Below are 21,332 nucleotides of genomic sequence, written 5' to 3' on the forward strand. Positions count from 1 at the left end.
ATCCTAGGTAGCTGCAGATATTTCTCTCTGGGCCCAATGAGTAATTGTCTGCTGTGAACTCTGCATAGGCGTCAGGAAGGGCATCTGGCCAGAATATGCTTAAGCTCTGTTCAGTCACCCCGATTCCACCCTGATGGATTACAGGGTCATTAAAAGAGAAAAATGATCCAAGATCAAATGTGCTGCTTAGATATGTATAGTAGTGCCTCAGTGCTTTGGAAAAGTAGACAAGTAGATGGATTAATTTTAAGTTTACTGTGTAGGATTTGTAAGTCTTCCTATGAACAGAATTGAACCTGTAAAAAAAAAAGATTCAGTTCAGCCTCAGTTTAGACATATTGCTTATAGGCGAAGTCCTCAACCTTTCTGGCTCTGTGGACTGGCAGCGGCAGAAAGGGGGGGAGGGTTCATACACAAGCCTGCTACTTGTGCAAATGGAGTTTCACTGCCCGGTTCCCAATGGGCCATGGAGTGGGGATTGGGACCCCTGGCTTATAGCAAAGTAAGAACTTTAATGGATTTTTCTTCTAGAGTCTTTGCTAACTTGCTGGCTTGGTTAAGCAATATAGACCCAACATCTGTGGAAGACAGCAAGTTGAGAAAGGCTTTTGGATAAAACAGAATGATCTTGTCTAAGCAATTAGGCAACCTTAGCAACTGCCTGGAGAATTCTGGGAGTTGAGAACCATGCATCTTAAAAGTTCCCATGGTTGAGAAACAGCATATTAGGGAGTACATCATACAGTACATCATACAGTACATCACAAGCTCTTGGAAATTCATAATATTGGAAGGTGAAAAATAAGATGTCTACAACTTTGATAAATGAATGCTATTCTAACACAGCTAACAGAAAAGAGCCATCAAGCAAGGTAGGAGAAAGAAAGAAAGAAAGAAAGAAAGAAAGAAAGAAAGAAAGAAAGAAAGAGAGAGAGAGAGAGAGAGAGAGAGAGAGAGAGAAAGAAAGAAAGAAAGAAAGAAAGAAAGAAAGAAAGAAAGAAAGAAAGAAAGAAAGAAAGAAAGAAAGAAAGAAGAAAGAAAGCACTTCAAAAATGAAATGAAATTTTAAAATATCTCAGATTTGTTATCCCAGGCACTAAGATACTTTATCTGGCCTTGAATAGGGGGAACCATTTGTTCTGGAGCATAAGATACGCAGTTTTGGATAATTGTGGCTAAAAGCAACATTCTGAATGTGAACATTTTGTATGAGAAACCTGTTATGGAAGAGAAAGCAATCTGCAGATTCTATTTCTGACATACCACTGTATTGATTTTAAAAGACTCAATTTAACATTCTGCCAATAAACATTAATGCTTAGCAATGTAATACCTTCTATATTTACAACATAACGTCACAGAGCAAAGGTGTGGGTTTTATCACATGTATATAGCATATGCAATTAGCATGCCATTTCAACTGTGGAAGAAGAGAAAGAGGATATGGCCATATGAAAAAGTTACTTTTGCTTGAGGACTGTTTGGGCTTTGTTTTTAAAGCAGGCGGTTGCAAAGATGTATTTGCGAGGACCTAAACAACTTCTAAAACCATTTTGCCGACAATCAAAATAGCTCGAAAAGCCAAGTGCAAGTAGGAAGCAGTGGCCTGGTTGCCCCGCACAGCAACTGCCACATCCCCCGCTTCCCGGCACCTGAGGCCATTGTCTGCCCCATCTGGCACCCTCTCTGTATGTCACATCCATGGAAAGCCAGAGGCCCACCCCTCGGTGCATGAATTGGCTGCCAGGATGCGTAGCTAGTTGTCCTACATGGTGAATCAGCCATGGCAATTTGCCCCATGTCAAATTGCCTGGGGTGAGACAGTGGGGGAGGAGCGGAAGAGGAGGAATGGCGGGGAAGGGATGCCCACAGTGGATTGGTTGGGATGGAGGGGACAGGGTGAAGGGGGCGGGGCCAGGCAGCCATGGCCAATTGTCTCTTTCTGCCTCGCACACTTCTGCTTAAGTCTTAAGCTGTGCAGAGATGAAAGTTTGTTCAAAACTGCACAGTTACAGAGTGTGTAAAAAACGATAGTATTTTTCCTTCTTGCAGATCCCTTCCCTCTGCTTGAGGTCAATGGGGGGGAAAATGGGAGTCATGTTGCAAAGCAAGTTCTGAAATTTGAAATGCTTACAAGGGTTAGAATGGAACAGTCAGAACTCACAATTACTAAAAAAAAAGGTCATAAAAATATCCTGAAGGGAAAAAAACGCAATGCAAAGGAAGAAATGTCAGAAAAATGTGTGCCTTATGGATGAGCTAGTCATCATAATAGCAAAGGCAAATTCTGATTTTGTTTGGCCTTTAGTCTTTGGTGTACTGGTTATTTTCAACACAACTGTTCCTTCCATTCATTCCCTGGTAGTAAAGGTTCACTGAGAAGACAATAGCAAGTACCTTTCTGATGGTATGAAACAAATTTCAAGCACTTTACTTAATTAGAAGGCAATGCACGAGTGAATATTTCAGTAGAAAGCATAGCCCCCTTGATATCTGTTTCCTTTCTTAACTGAATCATGTCAGTGCCATTTTAAGAAAATAACACCTCAATGCCTATGAATTGGTGCACCTCAACAGAATGAATAAGGTGAAAGTGCTTGGATGCCTATAGTTTAAAAGTAGAATAATGGAATTCAGATAAGCATGCTAAAAAATATGAATGACCACTAGATAGCTGTAAAGAAAATAACAGAAAACTGTACTGTTCTCATCCCCTAGTGGTCATTTGCAGTTTTGCCATCCAGATTGATAAACTTAATGTATTAAAATTCTATTAGCCTAATCAAGGCGTGTCCAGTCTTGACAACTTTAACACCTATGGACTTCAACTCCCATGCTGGTGGGGAATCCTGGGAATTGAAGTCCACAGGTCTTAAAGTTGCTAAGGTTGGACACCCGTGGTTTAGATGCTGCTAAGGTTTTGGGACCCATCAGCGAGAGAGTGACATCCAGTGGGACCCAGGAAGAGAGCTGTTTCTCACAAATGAAGGCAAATTTGTGAGACAGAGCTGCTTCTGTCATGGCAGCTGTTCTCTGGAACATCATCTCCCTGCAAATCAAACTCACCCTGACCCTGCTAGCTTTTTGCAAGGCCATCACAATCTTGTTTCACCATTAATCCTGAGGTCCTGGAAGTACAGGTGAGCCCATTTCACAGTTATATTGATTGGAGATGATGGCTATTAGTGTTGATGTTCAGCTGCTCTTTTATTTATCATTTTGCTGACTGTTTTCATTTTGTTTTTAACTGTTAGTTGCCCAGAGCCAAATATTTAAGATGAGCCCATATAAATTATAAACAATTTTTTAAAAAAACAGATCTTTGCATTATGAAATGTCAAACTACTAACCTATCAAAAAAGCAGCAATATTTTGCTATCATAATACATTTTTATGGCTAAAATTACCCATGTTTACCTGTTCTGGCTTGGCTTAGAATGAAATTAAAAGGTCTGTCAGCTTTGAAGACAGGAGCTCTGGATCTTTTTAACAACAACATAGCTGTGATGTAAAACAGTTGGTGAATATCTGGCATTATTTACATTTGTTCAATTGCAAATATCTCACAGAAAGTAAAACTAAATGCAGGTAGTCCTCAACGTACGGCCACAATTGAGCACAAAATTTATGTTGCTAAGTGAGACATTTGTTAAGTGAGTTTTGCCCCATTTTACGACCTTTCTTGCCACAGTTGTTAAGTGAATCATTGCAATTGTTAAGCTAGTAACACGGTTGTTAAGTGAGTCTGGTTTACCCATTAACTTTGCTTGTCAGAAGGTTGCCAAAGGTGATCACATGATCCCAGGACACTGCCTATCCATCATAAATATGAACCAGTGGCTAAGCATCTCAGTTTTGATCATGTGACCAGGGAGATGCTGCAACAGTCATAAGTGTGAAAAATGGTCATACGTCACTTTTTTCAGTGCCATTGTAACTGTGAACAGTCACTAGATGACCTGTTGTAAGTCGAGGACTACCTTTACTACAAGATTAGAACATCTCAGTCCTAATGACAATAAGAAGAAGTGGGATCAGTAATGGAATGTTGCAATCCAAGACATCCTTATTGGTCTTTCCAGGCCAGACCTTACATCACCCTGCCTACCATTTCACCCATCTAAATTTCACTCCAAGACTTCTTACAGCACATGCTAAATCATGGTTGGATTAATTTGAGGGATTTCCCCCCCTCCCAAAATACACCTATTTTGTCCTATCTGGTCTTCCCACAAACGTTGTTTTCCCAAATCCTGCTGATAGGGTTTGAGAAACTGCCGTGAGCATGAGTGGCCATATCCTAGCAATATAATTACAGTATGAGGAATAATGCTGAAACACAAATAGTGTTTAGAATTATAAGATACAATATAACACTATATCTTGTTAAGTCTGCCCATGTCCATTTTTTAAATTAGTTTTATGTCTGTCCACATCTGTTGTTCCTTTTTATAATCATAAAAGATACAAAGTCACATCACTCAATGTGAATTACTCCCTCTGCGATCTTTAGAAGGTCATACTGTAGGAAGGAATAATAGTGGCTTCTACAATCTTCCTCTTCTCCCTGTAGCCTTCTGATTTCCCTGCTTTTTTTGCCCCAAAGTATTGTAGCAATCCTACAAATGAAGGGGTTGAATTGGAGCCAAGAGAAGATGCTAGAAAAGTGTATTGTGCAACTAGCCAAGAACTGTTTTGCAAAAATTTAGATGACTGTTAGCCAATAAATACAATTGCTGGTCCTTTTTGGTTCACATGTCAATACTATATATATAATGAGGTCGAAATAAGTCCCACCTGAGATCTCCCAAGCTATTGGACTGGAATTTGCTGCAGCCCATTTCTGAATGACTGAAATTATTAGGTGCAGCATTTAACATGGTTTTCCCCATTTTGCTTACCTCCAGAGTACAACTTCTTGAAATCCGCTGACTGGATTTGACCATGCTGACTGGGAATTCTTTTCTTGTTATTCTTGGAATTGTTATAATTATGTCTATATTGTTTCTCACTGTAGAAATTCTGAAGTCTACATCCCACCAATTATTCAAACAGCATTATAAAATTACAGCAGAAAAAACAACAAAAAGGTTAATGCCTGGGGAAAGTCAACATGAAAAATAATGTGTTTTTTTAAAGAGGTCCCAAACTTGTCAGAGATGAAATTTGATGTAAGAGAGGAATCTCTTCTGTAGGGATGAAAGCTTGCTTCCTGTTTGCCACCAGGCGGCAAACTGCAAGCCATGATATGACATGGAAAACAGGATTTGTTCTCAATATCATAGGTGCATGGTTGATAATAACATTTGATGGGGCTCCAATTGGGTTAAGTTGTTTTAAAACTTCTTGTGGGCAAACAGATTGCCCCAAGGAGCTCTATTTGTTGAGTCATGAAAAAAAGATGTTTGTGTTAGAAGTGCTGCTTAAATAAATAAACCATTTGCTAGTTTTCCAGCTTCATCATTTCCAATTCGCTCTAGTTTACCTGTAATGCCTGAGGCTCTTGTACCATCTTCTGTCACTTCAATCTTTGCTTTGTGAAAGACCTCTGAGATGTAAAGGCCTCCTTGTTCTAGCAAACAAAAGCGGCTATTATTTGCCAGCCTAAAGCCAAAACAACTTATTCAAAGAAGAAACTGCTCAGGAGAGATTTCTGTCAGAGAGAAAAGAGACTCTCTGTGGAAATGAGAGAGTTTCTTCCAGAAATTATAAAATTAATTTAGTAAGTATTCCCAATGAAGTGGAGACCCTCCATTAATGAATACATGAATTGCAATGAGAACTGACTCAACATTTTCACCCCTAACTCTTCTAACATCAAATATGACGGAAGAAGTCCCCCAGTACAAAACTATCCTTACTAAAAAGTCCATCCTTACCCTTACCTTATCCTTACCAAAAAAAATGATCCTTATCCAAAATACCTTTGTCTATTTTATTTATTCTTGCTCTTTGTATTAAAGATCTACCGAGGGCTTTTCAACTGAAGGATTTTCATTTTAACAGCAATATTGTAGCTTTTGAATGCACGATGGCCTAGAGGTGAAAACCCTTGCCTCACACTTGGGAGGGGGAGAATTCAATCCTAGGCAGTGGCAGATGTTTCTCTATTAGAGCTCAATGAGAACATATCTGCTGCGAACTCTGAGTAGGCATCAGGAAGGGCATCCGGCCAGTAAATGCTCATCTCCATTCAATCACCCCAACTCTACCCTGATAAAAAGGGATTGCAGGGTTGTAAAAACAAAAAAAATGTAGCTTTTCAATGCACTTCTAGCATAAGTTAGCCATGATAAATGAACTGATATGTAAGCTTCATGGCGAAACATATTAAATGACAAGAGACTCAAATTAAGCATTGTGTGAAATGGACAGAGTACAAGGTACATTCTTGCTCCTGAAATAATCCATGTCCACCCATGATTAGAAAGCTTACTGTTTTATAGACCCAAAACTCCAATTAGAAGATCTTTTGTGATGAATCATTGGCCACAGAGCAGAATTTATAATCTGAGCCCTTAGTTCAATATAATGTTCATATGGTTCCTAAGATCTTCCAAAAAGTTTCCATTGAATTGTAATTTACAATATCACAGAAGAGGGAAAACTTTAAATATATAAGAGATTGTTGTATTATATTATTTCACTTTTAATTAAATTTAGGTGCTTTTTCCTTTTTTATTCCGATCCTGTCTACTTTTTAGACTGTGGCTCCTAAGCCCCCAAAGTTGCATATGGCATTTGTCCTGAAAACGTTGTATAGGTAAGCTTACCTGAAATGCCTTTAAAATTAGCTTCAGTTTGGTCAAACATGTCTGTAATTCCTAATGCAGGTAAAATCCACTTTAAATCCAAGTGATTTTGAATTTTGAACCTGGAAAGTTGATAAATGAACACTATAAACATGCTATGTTGTTTTTCAGTACAATTTCTCTATGGGCAAGGTGACATATGGTCTCTCCAGGGCTTAGTGAACTTCACCTCCCAACAGCCTACTTAGCAAGGCAAAGAATGAGATATGACTGGAATTGCAATCCAGCAATGTTTCAAGAGCACACAATCCATCCTGCATATTGCATATTTATAAGAAAAAGTTGTGTGTCCTCATTCTCTGTTTCTAGGGCTTAAAGCATGCACTTGTAATCATTTCTGTATAGTTTTTCCAAGGTCTTATCCTTGGATTTCTACACTTAGGATTTTAGGCAGCCCAGGTGCAGATGCTATAGCTGTGTCCTCTCCTCTTCCCAACCATATTTCATATCCATAATCATGGCATTTTGTCTACAGTCAAGTCCGTATCTTTTACACGCACAGCGAACACGAGCAGGGATCCAAATGTTGAAGCAACCGAATGTACATTGATTCTTTACCTAGGGAGAACGATATCCATTGCTGTTCTTCTCAAGGTGCTGGACCATAGAGATAAGGTTTGAGCTGAGAAGTAAGTCTCAATCCTGGCTAGAGAGGTTCTCCTGTTGGATGGAAGCACCACAAACATGCTAACCTTCTCCTCCAGATAAGGTATTTCAACCACACTGATCTTATCCAGAGAGCCCACTAGAAATTCACCTGCAAGTCAAAAAAAACAGTGGTATACTATTAACAAACATACCAGGATTTTCAGTAATTGCAGCAAGACATTCTGAGAAGTGATACTTCAGCTCCATAACACTATTCACCAAGGACCTAATGAGCTATACTTGTTTAGTTCTGAGCATTCGGAAAAGCCTTCTTTTTTTTTGGCCAGATCCTTGATAAATAATTACATCTAGATAACCAAGCGGACTGAAAGCCTTTCCCTCAAATCTTTCTTGTCATTGACCATTATTTGCATATTTTATAGCATTTTAAAATAATACTTCATATATTTGATCCATCTGAAAAAAAAATTTATTTCGCATTTTATGTTTATGGACATATACCAAACAGAAATGTGCTGGGTGATAGTCTTTAAAAAGCATCACCTACATTTAATTGCATGGCAGTTTTTGCAATAGTGGTAAAACATTGCTGTTATTGTAGCAGTAAAAATCCTGATTAGAGTCCTATAAATTTAGTAAAAATATTTACCCTATTGCAAATACGGAATGAATGGAAAGAGAGTGATGTATCAAAAGTAGCCAACTGAATTCACAGTAGAAATGAAACTGGAATCAAGAACTTTCCGTTTTACAGCACAATTTCTTAGCCACTATATTACACTAATTTAGGTTTTAGGTAGGGAAAAGTTGCTGGAATTGGGTATGTCTAGTTTAACAAAGAGAAGGGTGAGGGGTGACATGATAGCAGTGTTCCAATATCTCAGGGGCTGCCACAAAGAAGAGGGAGCCAAGCTATTCTCCGAAGCACCTGAAAACAGGACAAGAAGCAACTTATTCCTTATATCAGGGATCCCCAACTTATGGGCGCAGCCAGTGGTGGGATTCAAATATGTGAACAACCGGTTCTCTGTGTGGATGCTGCTTCTGGAAATCCATTCTGGGCCTGGGCAACAAAAAATTAGCAACCAGTTCTGCTGAAGTGGTGTGACCCAGCTGAATCCCACCACTGGGCCTCTCCCATTACTGGGCTGTGGCCTGCTGGCCATTGGGCCACGGGACAGGCTGGCCAGTGCGCACACTCACCCCACTTGTGCTAGGGCTGCTGCTACACAAACTGGTGCCACACGGTGAAAACGGGATGCCCCATGGCAAAAATGGGGCACTATGCGGCAAAAGCGGGATGCTGCGCAACAAAAATGGGGCACCACATAGTGAAAATGAGGTGGCACTAGCATCTGCGTGACAAAAATTGGGCGGTGCTAGTGAGTGTTATGCAGGTGCTAGCACTGCCCTGTTTGCGTCATGTGTGCTCGCAGCCCAGTTTGTGTGTGCGCGTGTGCATAAAATGCTTCCCCCTCCCTTTCCCTCTGGTCCACCAATCGAAAAAGGTTGGAGACCTCAACTGTGAGAGGGATCTCAGAGTCCTAGTAGACAATCACTTCAATATGAGCCAGCAGTGTGCTGCAGCTGCCAAAAAAGCCAACACAGTGCTAGGCTGCATTAACAGAGGGATAGAATCAAGATCAAGTGAAGTACTAAATACCACTTTACAATGCTTTGGTAAGGCCACACCTGGAATACTGCATCCAGTTTTGGTCACCACAACGTAAAAAAGATGTTGAGATTCTAGAAAGGGTACAGAGAAGAGCAACAAAGATGATTGGGGGACTGGAGGCTAAAACATATAGGGAACGGTTGCTGGAATTGGGTATGTGTAGTTTAACGAAGAGAAGGGTGAGGGGTGACATGATAGCAGTGTTCCAATATCTGAGGGGCTGCCACAAAGAAGAGGGAGTCAAGCTATTCTCCAAAGCACCTGAAAGCAGGACAAGAAGCAACGGATGGAAACTAGTCAAGGAGAGAAGCAACCTAGAACTAAGGAGAAATTTCCTGACAGTTAGAACAATTAACCAGTGGAACAACCTGCCTCCAGAAGTGGTGAATGCTCCAACACTGGAAGTTTTTAAGAAGAGACTGGACAGCCATTTGTCTGAAATGGTATAGGGTTTCCTGCCTGAGCAGGGGGTTGGACTAGATGACCTCCAAGGTCCCTTCCAACTTCTTCTTCTTCTTCTTCTTCTTCTTCTTCTTCTTCTTCTTCTTATTATTATTATTATTATTATTATTATTATTATTATTATTATTATTATTATTATTATTATTTCCAATCATAGATGTTGCATATATGCATATATTAAATAAAATACTTCAGACCACCATTCAAAGGCAAATCTGAGCTAAGCAGGATTTGGGATATGTTTTCACTTCTACAAGTTTTAGGGGCAGGATGAAAATCGGAACGCACATCAAACTTATAATTTCCACCACACAACTGTGTGTTCTCCTGCATTGTTTGAAGTCTGTGGAACACACTTTCTTGGTGCTCATTGTATCAGCGTTTAGATCAGTTTTTCTCAACCTCAGCAACTTTAAGCTTTGTGGACATCAACTTCCGGAATTCCCCAGCCAGAATTCTGAGAGTTGAAATCCACACATCTTACAGTTGTTGTGGTTGAGAAACATTGGTTTAGATAATCTGTAAATATATATTTTGATTCACCAAGGTTTTAATAGTTAACTGGATTTACCATCTATTTAATATTTTTGTACTGTATTTTACAATGTCATTTGGTCACCCTGAGTGCTCTGATGAGCAGAATGTGGGAAAGGATTGGCAGCTTTTGACTAAAAATATATTAAAGGGCAACTGGCAAGAGAAGACTGGAAGCTACAGAAAAAGTGCTGACGAGCAAGGCTGTGGGCTGTATGCCTCTTTGAAAACAGAAAACACTATGCTGCTCTCCACTTCTTCTTGCTTGACATTTTAACAGTTTAGGACTATTTCCCTAGCTGCAAATATAGTGGCGAGGCTCCCCTGCAGAGAATTCAGACATCGGAGTCATTTCTTTCACTACTGCATATTCTCTGAGGTTCCTTGTTTACTCATCTTTATGTTTGCTTGATTTACAACTTGCGTTCTTTCAGGAGTTTGAAGCAGTGAACACAATGCTCCTTTTCCCATTATTCCATGGAACAACAACCCTGTGAGCTTGGTTGGGCAGAGAGAGAGAGAGAGAGAGAGAGAGAGAGAGAGAGAGAGAGAGAGAGAGAGAGAGAGAGAGAGAGAGAGAGAGAGAGAGAGAGAAAGAGAGAGAGAGAGAGAGAGAGTGTGAGAGTGTGACTGGCTCAAAATCACCTAGTGAGCTTCCTTGATTGTGGGTGGACTTGAACCTGAGTCGTCTTCCTTGTTCCTCTTAATACTATGCTGGTTCTCTTTTTCTTCTAGCTTCTTTCTCTCTGTCAGTGCAGGAGAAGACGGAAACTTGTCTGCAAAGAAAAAGTCCATTCCTGTGATCCTTACCATAATTGACTTCCGCTCTGAGATGCATGGTAGGTACTTTCAAGGTGATGCCATCTGGAGTGGTAAAGGACAAAGCTTGAGTATGCGTGAAACTGAATTGCCTTTGCCACGTGCTTCTGAAGTTTATGGTGCTTACCACGGCTATCTGGTTAAGGGGAGACTCAATCGTGTCCAAGGATAGGCCGCTGGTTTCTGTATTGTTGAAGGACAGAAAACAAAAGAGTGAAATCTACCAACAGAGATGAATGTAACACATTTGTTCTCTGTTTGAAACGTTAACTTGGAAACAGTAACAACTTTATCTGCTTTTAGGACTTAACAAAGAAGAATTTGATGGCAAATTAATGGCATCTTCACTGTAATCTGGAAAAAAACTCCTTATTATTCAGATGCACTAGACTGCTAGTACTGTAAGTGCAAACCGGCTTTGGAAAATCTAGCAGAACCAAGTAAAGTCATGAAGTCAGATAGCAGAAAAAGAATCTAATCTTTATCTTGATATTTCTGGAGAGCTGTCTAACCCCCGATTCTTCTATAATCAATTCTACAAAGAGAAGGTTCAGCAAACAGGTTTATATAGGATGCCCCATCTCATAATTTTCTGTTTTTAGCTGAAGATAGCAGGGACCAAACCTGAAGTGCTCTGTGTGTGTGTGTGTGTGTGTTTGTGTATGTATGTATGTATGTACAGTATGTGTGTGTGTGTGTGTATACACACACACACACATACTGTACACACACACACACACACACACACACACACACACACACACCATCACTGATTTAGTTTTGGAAGCAATCCCAGTCATCATGTCCAGGACATAAGTGATGTTGGCCCTGAGGAAATGTACAATAAATAAGGGACAATGTTCTTCTTGTTTTCCAAACGTAAATGGAATACTGTACTGGAAATCATTATCATTTGTGTTCCTGCCTGCCAGTCTGGGGCTGAAACAACTCTATGATAATCCCACTTTGTGAGCCATGTACTTCACTTTAGGCTGTATCAAAGCTAGTCCTCATTGGAAACCTTGCTTGACTTGGATATTACACACTACCTTGCCTGTGAACTTCAGCTACCAGCTGAATTGTATGAACCCAGGCTGCAGAGAAGATTACACTGTTGCTTGCAGAATTTATGGCCTGCACATTTTGAGTTTCTTGGTTCAGACTGAGACAGCAAGTAGAATCTTTCGATACCTTTCTGTCCTAGGGCTCATGCCAGTCTTTGATAGCCTCAGCAGGTTTCATCCCAAAGAGATCATGGGAGAAAGTTGGCGAGCAAACTCAAACGTTGCTTGCTTACACATTGCTACACTGTGCTTGAGTAAAGTCTCAAAACAGCTGGTGCAAATTAGGTGTATTGCAAAGGGACAAAAGAGAACAATGGGGGTTACCAAATGCTTACCTCCTGTATTCTGGGTAATCCATTCCCTAATTTGTGCTTTGGTCCTGTTAGGATCACTGAAGTTACTTTGCTGCACTGTGTTATTTCCCCACCATGCAGCCTGCTGAACAAATTCAGGTGAAAGCTGCATCCCAGCTTGAACAAAGAGGGTACATGCCAAGTGCACTATAATACTTTGGTTGGAATTAATTCTTTCTTTGTAGGCTGTGTGCAAGAGGTTCTGGATGTTCTTATCTAAGAACAAGAGATGTCCTTGTATTAATGTAGTCAAGGGGGAGAAATCATAATGATACAAAGTCACACCACTCAATGTGAATTGCCCACTCCATGATCTTTAGAAGGTCATACTGTAGGAGGGAATAATAGTGGCTTATACAGTCTTCCTCTTCTCCCTGTAGCCTTCTGACTTCCCTGCTTTTTTTGCCCCAAAGCATTGTAGCAATCCTACAAATGAAGGAGTTGAACTGGAACCAAGAGAAGATACTAAAAACATTAACTGCACAACCAGCCAAGAACTATTTTGCTAGAATTTAGATGACTCTGTTAGAGAGCCAATAAATATTATTTCTGGTCTTATCTCATATTGCCCCCAGTTCATACACAATGGCCACATTAGATAACTGCCCCTTCAACAATCTTCCTCTGGTTCTTCTCTCTAAAGTGCATTCTCACAATTTTCCCCAGAACAAATGGGGGAGAGGTAGGGAGCATAAGTGGAGGTTGAAGACGAGAAGGTTGAATCTATTCCCCTAGCATTCGTCATACCCTTTTGCACTTAGACACACCTTGATCAATAAGTTGTCAACCACTCCATTGCTGAATATTTGTTTTAGTCTTTGAAGTTTCCTTGACTAAGAAGTTGAAAAGAACAAGGAGATGCAGATTTACTTGTTATTTGCTTCGAGGATAAAATATTTGGGGAGGAAATGTTTGTATTTGCCACGGGAAAAATAGCATTTATTGTGAGTCACATTTAATTGACTTTGAAACCAAATTCATATCAGAAATTATGAGCTTTCGGAAACACTCTCAAAGCTGCTAACCATCATCAATCTTGTCATTTCTTTCCTCCTTAACAGTAGGTTGAGTCAAACCATTGGAACAACAGTTAAAAGCTTGGTGTTCTTGTGGATCAAAGCGAACATTTGTGCTAGCTGCATTTCAAAAGGAACTGTATCTTTAAGATACTAACCTGACTTTCTGTTTATTTCCCTACCTCATTAGTTGCAAATCAATTGCATTTAAAGTTACGTCGATGTAGGGGCATGCCAAATCTCTTTTTATTTGTGATCCTATATAATAGTTCTGTGTCCTCCTAGCACCTAGTACTCTTGGCTCTTCTGGGTGCAAGAGACCAGTGACTCTCTGCATTCTACTAAATTAAACAATCCTCTCCAGATGTTGGAAGTTCTTGGGTAAGTTTCCCATCAAAGGTTTAAATGGCATGTTTCTATAGGGAAAGCTCTTTTTAATAATTTAACGAGAGTGGGGGGGGAAATCTGTACTGCAACAAAAGCAGAATGTTTAAAAAGTAACACTTTCATACTGGCTGATTTTGAACAGACAAAAAACAAAGTCATGCCTATCAGATAAAAACTAATATATTCATAGGTTCAAAGGGCACTCAGTTTTGCTTAATATGATTTTGGCAGTGTAGAAAAATGACAATTCTCAAATGGACTTTATAATGACCCACAGTGTTCATTAAATACTAATGTCTCGGAAGATTCCTTACCGTGAATGCTGTATCCCAAAGCATGTTTCAGTTGTCCAAATGTGTTTCCCCGAGCTCCAAATTGCAGAAGTCCCAACGAAAAAGAAATGCTTGCTGGTGAGATGACAAGATTCGTTCTATTATGGCGTTCGGCTAACTTTTGGTAAAGAGTGAGGGCAAACTCTGTTTCCAGGTTTTTCAGATCATTATAGTTCTCACAGCTTCCAATATTCAAAACACAAAATAACAGAAGAAAGGAAGTAATGGAAAGAGACAGCATGAAGGCAGAAGGCTGGACTACCAAGGTAGCCTTTCCTGCAACGAGCAATAGGAATAGTCCATTTCAGAAATAATGACAGCTGGACTATATTCTAATATAATGTTTAGAATAGCAAAATTCCTCATGTACCTGTTAGGGGAACTACCTGTATGAGAGAGGTGTTGCAGACCAGGTGGACACTCTCACCACACACATTGGTAAGATAATAACTGTGGATTTGTTTGGTGATTTGAGTCCTTGCACGGGCTGCATTTTTTCTTTTCTCTCCTCATCCCCTTTTCGTCTATCATCATTTTTAAAAACTTGCAATCCTAAGACCTGGGGCTGTCTCATTTACACTAATCTATAAATCTGTATGAAAGACTTTCAAGTGAAAGAATTGATGATAAACATATTTGTTAATAATAACCATTTAGAAAAGAAATGAGAGGTGATATTATGACTAGTCCTTGGTAAAGCGTGTGATAAAATAGACCAGCCTCTACAATGTATAAAAATCTATAATAAGGAAAACACAAATAAGACCTTTTTTAAGCTACAGAATGTTGTAGCATAGCTCAAATATTAATGTGTATTATTATTATTAAATCTTTTAGGCTGAAAGCAAAGCATACTATGGAATTCTATGATTCTAGGATACAAAACTCCTACCGTTTACTTACTGTCAGCTAGAGTTGAGTGTGTCCTTCTGTCGTGCTTAAGTTAGACCTATGTCTGTTGGAGGTCTAACCTCTTCCACAATATATAACCAGGTGAGGTCTTATGACTAAGACCCCTGCTGCAAAAGACACCCAATGACTGTGCACTCTGCTGGCGATGTCTGTACCACTCCGACCAAATTCCTGTAGGCTCTGTAGAGAGCCAGGCAAAGAGGTACAGCAAATCCCAGAGAAGTACTGAGGGAGCCAACAAGCCCCATTCAAGCCTCAGGAGACGTGTGACCTGCTTCAGCTCAGAAAGGTATCACCTGCCAGCATCACTTCCATCCCTCCCCCCAATTTTACACATTCCACAGATTTGCTAATGGAAGCAGAAAGGGTGGCAGGTGTGTACCAGGCACAGTCTTGATCTTAATCCAGACAGTGTGAGGGATTACGGAGGAGAAGAAGAAGGCCTGTCCATGCTGGACAAAAATTAATTCCATGATTCCTTACTCCATCCAAACCTTTTGTCATAGCAATTGAGGAACCCTGAAAAGAGATCAATTTGATTGGATGTTTCTCCTGCGGTTCTTTAATTACAACTCTCTTTTAAGAAGAAGAAAGAAAGAAAGAACTTGAAAAAATATGTACAAAACGGTAGCTGAGCTGTAAAAAAGGATGAAAACAATTGTGAATAGCTGACATCAAGGTGTTCCAGTACACTGATAGGTTGTTTGGAGAACAGTAGTACAGAGAAGAACTGGAAGAATGAAGGGACCCAATTCTTTTTTTCCCTCTACCAACTTTTAAGAAATGTCCCATGGCTTTGTCTGAAGTCAAATAATGTAGTAATCTTGTTCTAACTACACCACTTCAAAATTTAGTCACTTTTTGGTAAAAACAAAACAAAACAACCCCGCTGTGGTAGCATACAAGTTCAGCAGAACAATCAGATGGCATCTGAAGAGAATATTGTAAATAAATAAGGTATACTCAGAAGCTTGTTCTCTGATGCCTGGGACCTAGCATTTGTTTATAAGATCTGGCTTAAATCTCTGATATTAAGCTACTGTAATTGTACTACAGGATAAATTTGTAGAGTGGCCTTAGACTTTTAAAAGTGGGAAGCTGGATAATTAAAATTAGAAATGCTACGAATAGTGGACAATAGCAGAAAAATGCCATTACTGTTCAGATGGAAATACCCAAATCTGTGCATTAGCTATGAGGAGATAAAAAGATGCAGTTCAGAAAGTCTAACTCCCAACGTAGTGCCCAGAATTCCTGTGATTCTAAAGCAGCAAGAATCACTAGACTCTTTGACTTTCTTGGAAATCAGTGGGAAAGGAAATGAACACAAATTTGGACCTGAAAGACTTTAAAAAGCCTGTCTTATTTTGAGTAGGGAATGATATATCACAGGCCTACCTCTGTTACATTTTTCTAGGCATCTTGTGATCTTGTTTTGTTTTCACTGTTTTTAGTTGTGGTTTTTTTTCCTTTTATTTTGCAGTGTATAAAAAAGTGCAAATAATACAAATCAAAACACTTTTTTAGAAAAAAAATATCACAAAATAAAATCAATAAAATTTAGATGGTCACGTTTTCTATTTCTGTCTGAAATATACAGTATTTGTATGGATTGATGTAAATTATAATAGGGAAAATGGTCAAACCTTAGTAAAACAGTACTTAGCTAAAGACTTTTTCCAAGACATTTTTCCTCTGATGCTATTCTCCACAATTTGCCATTGACCAAAAATAAAGAATTTTTTTCACTTCCAAAGTTTCTCTAAAAATGGAGTCGATGATTCCTGGGAATGAAGACCCAGCAAATAGACCCCCTCATTGTAATTCCTTTCCAAACAAGGAAGGTTTGGTGACTTGACTTAAGTATGACTTTTTTATTATTATTATTAATAAATTTTATTAAACAAGTTTTAAATAAAAACAACAAGAACATTATTACAAAGTACTGAAAGGTGCGTCAAATAGAAAAACACCAAAACATCCTATACACCAAAAAACAAAAACAACAACATTAAACAAGACCGGGGAGTGTAATACTACCCCTAATTTTCTTTTTCTCGTACATCCCAGGCTAAGTAAACTTTAATTACCAAATATTAGAAATCTATAGTATATATCTCCAGATTCTATACCTCAAATAATAATACACAATCATCTGGTATTTCCCCCGTTGAAATTAAATATTCTATTTTGTAACCATGAATACCAGGAGTCCCAACTTTTATTAAAATGTAATTCACTTTTCCCTTTGAGAATATATGTCATTCGATCTGACTCTGCGCATAGTAATACTTTCTCTATTACTTGATAGTCCGTTGGGATTTCCTTCGTCTTCCAATATTGCGCATAAGTCATATGCGCCGCTGTTGTAAGCATGACTTGATATCAGCCACAAGTGGTCTAGACAGTTGCTCTTAAACCCAATGGATTTAGAGCTCTGGGATACAAAAAAATAGCCATCATGCTCAAATCATGGTCTCTGCCTTTAAGGACACCAGGTTTACATGCTTCCTTTTCTAGTTACTTTTGGAAATTGCTTGTTAACTGCTTTTTAAGTATTAGAAGACTTTGCATCAACAAGTCTGAAAACACTGGGTGAGTTTAATTCAATTTTTAGCAAAAGTTTTAAATATTTTTTTTAAAAAATATATATTAATAAACAGCAAAAGGGTAATTGGAATTTTGATTTTGGAAAGTTAAAAATGGACTAAGATGATTTGAAATAAGAGTTTGGAATTAATTATAAGAATCCTTCCTATGGGAAAAGTTTTGAACTGAAAAAAATATGATAGGATGAGACTTTGAAAGTTGAGATTTTGACACTAGAGGGAACAGAAGAAAACTAAAAAGTATAATTGAAGCAGAACGTTTAAACGTTTACTAATATAGAATGATTCAAAATACTGAAGGATTTTTAATAGTGGACTGAGAAGTTAAGAGTGTCTGTTTCTATAATTAGGCTGTGTTTAAAATGTTATGGGAGAGAAACAAATTTTACCTGACAAACTTGACATTAATCTGAAAGTGGATTTAAAAATGACAGGCTACAGGAATGATATCTTAAAAAAGATGCTATCCTGAACATACAAAAGAAATCAGCTGATGTTTAACAATTAAAAATGATATAGAAATAACCCAAGAGAGTGAGTTATTAGAATTAGAATTATTAGAATTACCTGGATAATTCTCCTATATTGGATTTCAAGGAGTGTTGTTTAAACTTTGAAGAATTTTATGAGATGGGACAAAGAAAAAATGAAAAGAAATCAAGTTCCAGGACATTATTTGAAGGGACTAATGATCAAGATAGGTAAAAGTAAGAATATAAAGTGGGCTTACTTGGTTAAGGTTAAAATAGATACATTGTTATGTCTGTTAAGGGACGCGGTGGCTCAGTGGGTTAGGATGCTGAGCTTGTCGATCAGAAGATCGGCAGTTTGGCAGGTCGAATCCCGAGTGCCGCATAGCAGAGTGAGCTCCTGTTACTCGTCCCAGCTTCTGCCAACCTAGCAGTTTGAAAGCACGTGAAAAGGCAAGTAGAAAAATAGGGACCACTACGGTGGGAAGGTAACAGCGTTCCGTGCGCCTTTGGCGTCTAGTCATGCCGGCCACATGACCACGGAGACGTCCTTGGACAAGCGCTGGCTCTTCGGCTTTGAAACGGAGATGAGCACCGGCCCCTAGAGTTGGAAACGACTAGCACGCATGTGCGGAGGAACCTTTACCTTTACTATGTCTGGTAACTCTTAATAGACTTTTGCTGATCAGAACTAAAATGACGAGGCTTTGTTTATAGATAAGAGAATGGAAATGGGAAGGAAAGTTCATTTGTTTTATTTTAAGAGAAGTGATAAATTACTAAAATTGTTTATACTTGTGATGAATAGGGAAGTCATTTCCTTATACATTTCCTTTCTTTAGTATATTTTTTTATTTTCTATTTTTCTTTCTTTTTTAAATGTTGTGCACCTATTTTTATTCTTTTTTATAGTTTTGTATTGTTTTTTATCTTTGCACTTGTAATTTTCAATGAAATTAATATTAAAAATCTCTACAATTTCCTTTTTTGTTGTTGTTGTAGCTGTTAATAATCTTACAGATGTGATATAATCTTAAATTGTTACCCAACAGTAGTCTCATTGTATGCCTTCCAAAAAATAGAAATGCAAGCTGGACTACAGTAGTTGGTAACAATATCAATAGACTCATTGATCTGAAAGGGATTTTAGAAGTAATCTGCTCCAATCTTTTGCTCTGCAGGAGCCATAGAGCATCTCTGACAGATGATCATCTAGCTCAGGGGTAGGCAACCTTGGCTCTTTTATGACTCGTGGACTTCAACTCCCAGAATTCCTGAGCCAGCATGGCTGGCTCAGGAATTCTGGGAGTTGAAGTCCACAAGTCATAAAAGAGCCAAGGCTGCCTACCCCTGAGCTACCTTTTATCTGAAGTACTTCAGCGACGGAGAAATCACCACTTCACATGGCAGCCTACACTACTGGCTGTCTGTCAGGAAGTTACTTCTGATACCTTCCCTGTTTCCCTATCCTAGTATGCCCTTTGTACTATGCGAAAACTAGGCTACAGGATGAATGTGCCAGATGATGCCAGATCAGAAAGCGGAAGTGCCCAGTGACAGACAACCAAAGCATGCACTGAAGGCCAGTGTTATGCCAACAGTTTGTGGGCACAGTCACTTTCCATTTAAAATGAAAACATTTTCCCCTGAAATGTGAGAGCAATATTCTATTAAAAAGTTATAATTTCAATTCCAGCTTCACTTAAATAGAATGGAATGGGATTGAGCTTCTGTCCTAGCTCCTTCTTAATTTTTGGAGTAGAGTACAGTTTCCATCGAAACCCAAATGTTCCCCATAATCCTTGAAAAGTTGCATGCCCGAAGGAATCCATGCAACTGAGATTACAACTGTCCTGTAATTTCTTAGATTTATACGCCACTTTCTTCCAGGAGCCTCAACTATCTTGATAAATAGATTTGTCTGAGACATTATGATTGGTCTGAAGTCACCCATTGAGCATTAAGGACTGAATGAGCCTTGTATTAGGTTTTTTTCCCTAATCCCTTTTTAATACATTACACCCAGAGACTAGTCATCCTTCGGTCTAATTCTGAGCTCACCAAACAGAAAATTCTTCAGGAGCAGCCTGGCTCTGGCACAGCTATACCACAAAGTTATAATTAGCAATGGTTGTTCTGCATAGCTAGAGTGATTAAGCTCAGTGGTACCAAATGACTTCACAATTGCCCCTTAATTCTTTCACTTACACAAAGGTCATCCATCTCTGGTAGCTTTTAACATTATGCAAGGAGACATTTAAAGTACTTAGTACTTTCTGACCCCTAACACCCTATTTGCACACAGAGAGGCAGTCAGCTTGAATTAATCCTGTTCTAATTAAAGCACAGGCTTCTGATGTCTGCTCACTGTAGCACAGAGAACCACCAGGTACACAGAGGTAAATTGAGCTGGATTAATTGTGGATGTGTGCGATTCCCAGAGAGAAGTCAGCTTTCGTGAATTTCTGAGGCACTTGGTCCACCATGGAATTTGTATGCAACCATAGTCTTAGATAACTATGGAATGCCTGTCTACAGGCCTAAATCATCTGGGATTTATTTATACAAAGTAAAGAACAACAGTACTCAAAAGCTATGAGTTGCTAATCTGACAGCTTTACAATAAAACTGCAGTTGAAGCAATGTTAGTTTCTGAACTTCCAACATTTGAAGTGGAAAAAAATAAAATATTCAAATTAATAATCTGGATTTTTTTCAAAAACACTAAACCACACAACTAAGATCTTACATCTCTTTCTAAGCATGTGTATTAATAATGGATGTGTCATGTAAATCAAACCTTTGCTAAAACTTCTTTAAAACACCACAAGATGGCACCAGCTGTACTTTCAGAACAGTTAGAACTCAAAACAAAGGAAATCAGAATTTTCCTACATATAATATGCACCAATTTTAAGCAACACATGGAGATGCGAAGTAGAAATGATGTTGCTTTTGATCTTCCAGCAACAGCCTCAACAGCCTCAACAGTAAAGCAAATTATGATACCGTATGGTGGTGTAATACTGTATATCCATGGTGGCAAACCTATGGCACGCGTGCCACAGGTGGCACGCAGAGCCCCCTCTGTGGACACATGCGCCGTCACCCTGGTCCTAGGCCTTCAGCTGGGTTTTATAAAATCTTTTCACTTTAGGCCTCCGCCGCCCTGTGCAAAAAAAAAAAATTCAATCAATCAATCAATCAATTTCAACTTCTTGTGGGGAAAAAAAAGATCACGCAAAGTTGGAATTGATTGATTGAACTTTTTAATTCCC

General features: G+C 38.9%; 1 protein-coding gene across 1 annotated transcript in view; it reads right to left on the minus strand.

Annotated features, from left to right (window-relative positions):
- Positions 1 to 252: 252 nt before the first annotated feature.
- The window catches only part of SERPINE3 (serpin family E member 3), a gene marked incomplete at both ends in the record, with an annotated part of 48,741 nt that continues 27,661 nt past the window's right edge, over positions 253 to 21,332 (minus strand). Inside the window, 8 exons of the mRNA XM_081344337.1 lie at positions 253 to 296; positions 3,418 to 3,501; positions 5,486 to 5,572; positions 6,774 to 6,874; positions 7,371 to 7,569; positions 10,903 to 11,094; positions 12,311 to 12,544; positions 14,046 to 14,339. Coding sequence (XP_081200463.1) covers positions 253 to 296; positions 3,418 to 3,501; positions 5,486 to 5,572; positions 6,774 to 6,874; positions 7,371 to 7,569; positions 10,903 to 11,094; positions 12,311 to 12,544; positions 14,046 to 14,339 — 1,235 coding nt within the window. The remainder of the gene's footprint in view (positions 297 to 3,417; positions 3,502 to 5,485; positions 5,573 to 6,773; positions 6,875 to 7,370; positions 7,570 to 10,902; positions 11,095 to 12,310; positions 12,545 to 14,045; positions 14,340 to 21,332) is intronic.

Source organism: Vipera berus (assembly GCF_964194415.1).
Source record: "Vipera berus genome assembly, chromosome: 1".
NCBI classification, from domain to species: Eukaryota; Metazoa; Chordata; class Lepidosauria; order Squamata; family Viperidae; genus Vipera; species Vipera berus.